Genomic DNA, 7,846 nt, shown 5'->3' on the forward strand with positions numbered 1-7,846 from the left:
TTAGTGATTTAGAAGATGCTTTTATCCAAAGCGACTTAGGTAATCACAAGGGTTAAGGCCACTGTTAAACAACACGTCATATTGAAATGCAAACAACCTCAACTCTCAAAATAATGTAGAAATGTTGGCACATTTTTGGTAAAGTTAAGTTTTTTTTCAGTCTGAAAATGAGTTAAAATTATACTACTAGTACTAAAAGCTCGAAAATGTGTTTATTGCATACACACACTCACTCCAATAGTACATTTTTGTATGCTTAAAATGAATACAATAGTGTACCATAATGCTTAATATAATGCTCAATATTTCAATGCATTATGTTTTTCATACTTTTGAATAATGGAGAATCCGCAAGGCTGTGAAACTCATCAGGACAATGCAGAGATGGCACTTTGTTACTGAGTGAGTCAATACCAAGCTCTCTCACCCAGCAAGACACTGAAGACTATTTAAAAATAGCCCTGGTACAGTAACTGAAACTCTGTTGGACAAAGATAGGAAATAGCGTGCTGTCAGTTACTGACCAACAGAACTTTGCCTGATAAGACAGACAATGATAGACAATGGTTTCCTGAACTGTAACTCAAATGAGATGGCAGATATACAGACACACTTCAAATAATGACAAGTGCGGTACCACGTTTTATGACAAAATTCATTGTTTTAAGATAGTTTTAAAATAGTTACAAAGTTATAAATCATTCATTTAGTCATATTTTCCTGTTAGGCAGTCATATATTAAGTGTGATGATTTATACAGAATCATTAGATGTGCATATATGTAACAGGATGTGGAAAACATGCTTCACTGTTAGACAACATTCTTAATTTCAATGATTGTATGTTGATCAGTAAAAGTAAAACAAAGGGACAGTTGCCAAGCAGTGTGAACACTGAATTCTTATCAGTTTCCTCCATTTGTAGCTTCAGAGATTTTTCTTCTCTGTAAGTTGTTGCTTTGTGCTCAGAGAGCCTCGTGGCCGCCGGTGAGTTTGTGGAAGAGCTCCTCGTTCAGTGTGTCACTTTGCTGACGTGAGCGAGTAGACAAGAAGATGTATCCTCCAATGTACTCGTGCACAACCTTACAGTCTGCGTTCACGCAGCTGAATGCTATGTTAATGTTTTCGTCGAATTCAATTGCAACCTTAAATAGAGAGACAGGAGTTGATCATTTAAAAGACTGAATTTCTAAGTGAAGCAATGTATTATATGAGAACCTCTACTTTATTCTTCAGTGTCACATATTTTTTTCCTTATTTTTATTATAATTTTTATTGAAACCTACCTGCCGTATGTCCCAATTAACATTCCACTGTCTCATATTATTATAACGCCAAGTCTTCACCACATCTCCAACTCCCAGGTCTATACGGATCAGACGGTTGTTAGCGATGCCCAAAACTTCATCCTTACGACTGCCCTTAAACCTGAGAAATTATTGGATTGTGAAAGTGGATCAGACTTTTATAAAATCTCTGTATTATAAAAAGTCTTTTTACCACATACCACTGCATATCTACTGTTTCTCAAATATCCAACAAGCTTGTTTAAAAGGTACTTCAATAGCTGACCATCTTTTTTGTGCCTGTAAGGTTAATCCATTCACCTGATCATGAAGTAGGAAATTCCAAAGTCAGGCAGAGCTTGCCAGATCTGCAAAAACTTCAAGATGGCAGATGTCAAGGAAAGCTGGGCGACATTCTGAAAGGCTTCCAGGATACGAGGGGTTAACTGAAAAGAACAAGAAGAGGTGAGGTTGTGGTAATTAATATAGAATAGGCCCTGGGTATGGTTATATATATATAAATAACACAAACACTGAATAGATGACCTGAAATAAATATTGCAGTTCATTGTACAACTTAAAATGCCTGGCAAGCACCTTTTATGGTCACTCTACCTGTTTGGGCTTGTATTTCTTATGGTATCTTGGTGAGACGAGGCTGTGTGTGTTGATGCTGTCATCAGTTTGTGCAGCGGGAGCTGCAGAATTGCAACGCTGCATGGAAAGGAATGTCTGGATGTTCTTCACTTCACTCTGATAGGAGCTGTCCAATAATGTCAGGCCTTTGGAAGCCAGCTTACAGGCGGCCATCCATTGAGAATATTGCTTCTCCTGATTGGGTAGGGTAGGTTGGAATTAAAATATAAATTAAATAAAAATGGTTTAAAAAATAAATAATGGTCCTAAAAATGTATTGTTTCCACAAAAATATTAAGCAGCACAACAGTTTTTCAACACTGATGATAATAAATGTTTCTTGAGCAGCAAATCAGCATATAAAAATGATTTCTGAAGAATCATGTGACAGTGAAGACTGGAGTAATGATGCTGAAAATTCAGCTTTGATAGAATTTCTTTTAATTTTAAAATATATTCAAATTCATATTCAAAAAAATGTTTTAAAAAAAAAACTGTTCATATTCAAAAAAACTGTTTTGTCAAATAAATGCAGCCTTGGTGATCATAAGATATTTCTTTCAAAACATTAACATAAACACTTTTAACATAAACACTTATCAGAGTTTTGAATACAGATCAGTGTTATCGACAGTTACGTACATTTTCGCAACGCAAGTAGATTTCATTCATGCCTTCTGGTGCAGGAATGAGGAGTTTGATACAGAACTTCTGGCCTGCTACACTGACATCAGGGGCAACCTCACAGCCTGGGGAGATGCAGATTAGTTTCAGTCAACACAGTCTCATTACACTCAGTAGTGTGTATGCTTAGCTCTCAGCCTCTGAGGTGTGAAAACATATTCACATGTTGCACATGCACAGTGTGGAGAGCTGCACACAGAAATAACTCCTCTGACAGTAAGTATGACACAATGACCTCAATATTTTTAAGTGATTAAGGCTAAATCTTCTCTCTTGCATAAGACTTCAGAGGTCAGGGAGTTTAAATACTGTATCTATGAGATTGAGATTCACTAACTTTTACTCAACTTTTTGTTCTCTTTTTCTACTGCAGTATGTTCAGTTCACACTATCACTTTCATTGGTGTTTCTCAGGTAGCGAAAGTGCAAGGTTGTGCCAAAAACAATGTTTTAATTAAATTAAAAATATATTATTTATTTATTTTTATTTATTATAAATAAATGACCTTTCAGGTTCAGTTGTTGCATGGGTTCTCCATAGCGGTCCTCTTTGCTTTTATAATAGGAGATTGATGTGTCCTGAAAGTTGCACCAGTACTGCTTGTAACCCTTTAGAGTGAGTCTCTTTGGTCTACAGGGTGGAAAATCATAGTTTCATATCATCATAAAATCATAGGTCAAATGTTTATGGGACTGACAGTAGGATTTAGCCAAAAGAAAGAGCCTCACCGAAATATTTTCAAATAGTCATTCAGCTCTGGAGCAGTCATATTGTCCTGTGAAAGTAAATCAGATGTTCACTGATGTCAGACTAGTACCTCTAAATCGGTCTCTGCATTCAATCTCCATGTTGCTTTGTAGCTTTTCTATTAAAGTAAAGAGGATTTATTCTAAACGTCTCTCACCAGTATGTCTGTGCTGTTGTCGTCTCCCACCATCTTGACCTCCAGGGATTTCAGGGCAGACTCTAAGTCATCCATCCCTTGACAGGAAGAGACCATGTCCTGAGACAAGGACAATTTTCCTATGTGGTACTGAATAAGAGAGTGGCGAAAGAGAGGTAGATGTAAGAATGCAATTGCTTACCAATGATTTTGTGTTTATTCCTTTTAATGCTAACATCAATTTTATGGCAGTATTATTTTTCTGTTGTACCTGCAGGGCTCCAAACAGCATCATTTCCTCTTCTGTACAGTCTATGTCCTCTAGGAGAATCGCCCAGCGAGCTTGCTCATACAACTGCGTCAAACGCACAACATCATACTATAAACAGAGAGAGAGAGAGAATCAATTTTCCACTTCTTTCAGTTTCATGGCTCTTAAAAAATTGTATATACATATCGTAACCAAGTCCTACCTTGGGATCCATATCATGGAAAGTGTAGTATTTGAAACGAAGCCATAGTCTGTCATTCTGTTGTATTCCCTGCTGCATTAGTGAACGAGATGAATCCAACCACCTCCGGGGAACAGAGGAGCATTTATATTTAAGGTGAAATGTGGAATATCATTTTTTTTAAATGTGTATCTTTGTTTCTCAGCTGTACCTGGTGTGAATATGTGTTTTGTCCACCACACTGGCCGGCCGGTAGAGTTTAGCGATGGCTTCAGGAGCAGGGGAGGGCAGACTGACAGACAACATTTTATACACCGCCTCAGTCTTAGGAGAGTCGGCAAAGTGAGCCGGCATGCCATTGTACAGAGCTTGAACAGAACCTACGTCAAGATAACATCCACTTTAAACTAGAATACTTTGACTAAATGATAACTACTTATTATTCTTACTAAATGTAGGCCTATGCCATTACAGTTTGGGGTCAGTAAGTTTTCTTTTGTTTATTTAAATTAGTACTTTTATTCAGCAAGGACACATTAAATTGATCAAATAATGTATAATGTTAAAAAATGTCTACTTTAAATAAATGCCGTTCTTTTTTATTACTGTTTTACTGTATTTTTTGATGCAAGTAAATGCAGCCTTGCCACATTAGAGGTTTCAAAAACATAAAAAAAATCTTGCCGAACCCAAACTGGTAGTGTAACAAAAACGTATTTAATATGTGATTTTGTGCACCTGCGGTTAGAGGAACATCTGTAAGATTATACAGCTCTTCTGAGGAATCTTTGTCTTTCTTTTTCTTTTTTTCTTCAACAGGACGGAGCAAGGAGAGCTCCTCTGGGTGACGGATATCTGAAAGCGAGAAAGATTCATTTTGGAAATGGCCACCTGACACTTAGTAAAATGATTACAGATTGCTTACAGAGGGGACATTGGATCCAAGCTCACTTACTGAGAACCCTGCAGATGCCCACGACAGTGCGAAACACAGAACTGGAGAAACAGGCCCGCATCTTCAGAGTCGCCCCGTTTGGCAAGCCCAATCGCAGAGGCTTGTGCTGTGAAGTGAAGACCAGGCGAGCGTCTGCATGGACCCCACATTTGTCAAGTGTCCAGCCGGTCCGCAGCAACCACTGCTGCTTCTGCTCCCACCACAGGGCATGATCGGACCAGTCCTTCTTCAGCTCTAGAAACAAGACACAAGAACATCTCACGGGGTAAATAAAGATTGAGGAACCCTACATAATTCTAAAAATGGGTATTTACAGAAATGGAAAAAGTTGTTGTGCTTTTGACAATACACACGTTTAAAAGTTTAAAACAAATAAGTATTTTATTCTCACCTAGGCAAAATAACATGTATATAATAAAAATGTAACATTGTTAAATATTATTACTTTTATAACATTTCTTATTATGATCAATGTTGAAAACAGATGTGCTGCTTAATATTTCAGTGGAAACCACAATACATTTTGTTTTCAGCAATCTTCAATGAATATAAAGTTCAAAAGAACAGCCTTTATTTGAAATAGAAATCTTTTGTAAGAATGTAAATGTAAATGTTGCTGTCACAGAATTAAATAGCCCATTTTTGAAGCATCTAGAAAATAACTCACTGGTCTGCTCAACTAATTTGAGAATAACTCCACCAATGTGCAGGTCGGAGGTCACACTGATTTTGAAAGGTGGGGCATCAGGTCCAAGTTCCTCCACTGTGACTGTAAGGTCCCACACTGCCATTCTGCTGCCAAGAGACCCCCAAAAAAGCTGGAACCAATGAGGTTTGATTACTCATAAGCTATTCTGTACAGTACCTTCTTTTATTTTAGTGTTGAGCATAGACCAAAATTTTAAAAGGCATGATGAGTTAGCATGATGAGTCATCACATGGTTATCATGATCATACTGATGGTAATGGACACATCACCGGCACATGCTTCATATCTTGTGAGTGTAATCATGCTATTTTGCTCCAAGTTATGTTTACTGTGGCCGATACTTCCCTTTTACACCACAGTTCCTCTTTTAATCAAGCATTTAATCCACAACTAGATATTATAAGGTGTGTTGGTGTATTGGTCTGTGTGTGTGTGTGTGTGTGTGTGTGTGATACATTTGAATACAGTTTACTGAAACTGAAAACTGAAATAGACCCAAACTCAAGTTAGACAAATATGTGGCGGATTTAACAGCTCAACTTTATTTGTAACATAAATGTCTTTTAAACTCTACATTAAAAGAAATTAATAGAGAAATTCAAACGACAACATGCTCAGCTGGGTAGATATCAATTGTGTTAATGTCATTTTTATACTGTATTATACTATAAATTACTAATCATATTCATCCTATTAAATTACAGATCATATTTTTAAATGATTACTTGTTTGTTAATGATCTGAAATAAAGTGACTACAGAAATGTCTTACTGTTGTTGTTTTAAATTACTCACTTTTATTAGTCAAATATTACTAGAGTGAAATATTGAATAATGTTTTGTTACCTTTTCTGTTCTGGATTTGCCGATAGAGTCTTTGTCTTGTGCAGCCAATTAAAAGCTGGTAGGTCCCTTTATGAGATACACAGACAAACACACACTCATATGGGCAAGACCCCTCTGCTGTGTAAAATCAGTTGTGGTTTTTCAAGGGATGTCAGAGCTGACAAAAAAGGGTGTTCCTCTTTTCTCAGCTTCCGTATAACGGAACTGTATATGACCGTGTTCTCTCTCACACACACACACGCACGCACGCACGCACACACGCACACACACACACACACACACACACGCACGCACACACACACACACACACAAAAGAAGAACTCAAGCACTTGAATGTTCACATAAAATTCATATATTTTTGATCTCCCTAAGGGTCAACAGTTGAAACAGTCTGAAAGAGCATTTTAGAAGATAAGACTTTTTTAGAGTTTAATTTGAGCCATATTGAAAAAAGATATGTAAGATGTGTATGGGGTATGTAAAAATTACATTTCAATGCTATAGTTCCACTTCAAATAAATCTGTTTTTTATGACCTCATATTAATTAAGACGGTACATGCAATATTTGTACTTTATTTTTTTTTTACATATATATACTGTATATACATACTCACACAGTACGATGAAAAGTTTGGAAACTTTTATTATTTTTTATGTTTTTTAAAGAAGTAGGCTATCTCATCAAGCCAGCTTTTTAAAAAAAATCAAAAATACAGAAAAAACAGTAATATTGTGAAATATTATTAAAATTTTAAATGGTTTTCTATTTGAATATACTTGAAATATAATTTATTTCTGTGATGCAAAGCTGAATTTTCATCAGCCATTACTCCAGTCTTCAGTGTCACATGATGCTTTTGAAATCATTCTAATATGCTGATTCATTATCAATGTCGAAAACAGTTGCTTAATTTTTTTTAATACCTGTTATACTTTTTTCAGGATTCTTTGATTTATAAAAAGTTAAAAAGAACAGCATTTATTTTAAATAGAAATCTTTTGTAACAATATACACTACCGTTAAAAAGTTTGGGGTCAGTAATTTTTTTGAAAGAAATAAATACTTCTATTCAGCAAGGATGTGTTGAGTTTATAAAAAGTGATAGTAAAGATTTATATTGTTAGAAAATATTTCTATTTTGAATAAATGCTGTTTGAACTTTTTATGAGTATCAGAGGTTCCAAAAAAATTGAAAAAATGGAACCTGGAACCTCTTCCTTTCAACTGTCTTCCAACCTTGATCATAACTGAGTATCAAATCATCATGTTACCATTCAGCATTTATTCAAAATAGAAATATTTTCTAACAATATAAATATTTGCTATCACTTTTTATCAATTTAACACGTCCTTGCAGAATGAATGATTTCTGAAGGATCATGTGAATCTAATTA

The 7,846-nt window shown here is 35.7% G+C and overlaps 1 protein-coding gene across 1 annotated transcript; it reads right to left on the reverse strand.

Moving 5' to 3' along the window:
• Positions 1–193: 193 nt before the first annotated feature.
• Positions 194–6,647, reverse strand: fermt3b (FERM domain containing kindlin 3b). Its single transcript, XM_077247755.1, has 15 exons — positions 6,451–6,647; positions 5,564–5,714; positions 4,897–5,130; positions 4,680–4,796; positions 4,153–4,321; positions 3,963–4,065; positions 3,761–3,868; positions 3,511–3,639; positions 3,335–3,381; positions 3,112–3,236; positions 2,564–2,670; positions 1,901–2,116; positions 1,607–1,731; positions 1,286–1,427; positions 194–1,144 (listed from the first exon to the last, which is right to left on the reverse strand). Exons 2-15 carry the CDS (start codon positions 5,685–5,687, stop codon positions 965–967), a joined length of 1,926 nt encoding a protein of 641 aa, XP_077103870.1. The 5' UTR covers positions 5,688–5,714; positions 6,451–6,647; the 3' UTR covers positions 194–964.
• Between the last annotated feature and the right edge of the window lie 1,199 nt (positions 6,648–7,846).

This window comes from Siphateles boraxobius, unplaced genomic scaffold (assembly GCF_051911475.1).
Source record: "Siphateles boraxobius isolate OS27281-9 unplaced genomic scaffold, OSU_SipBor_1 3, whole genome shotgun sequence".
In the NCBI taxonomy this organism is placed as follows: Eukaryota; Metazoa; Chordata; class Actinopteri; order Cypriniformes; family Leuciscidae; genus Siphateles; species Siphateles boraxobius.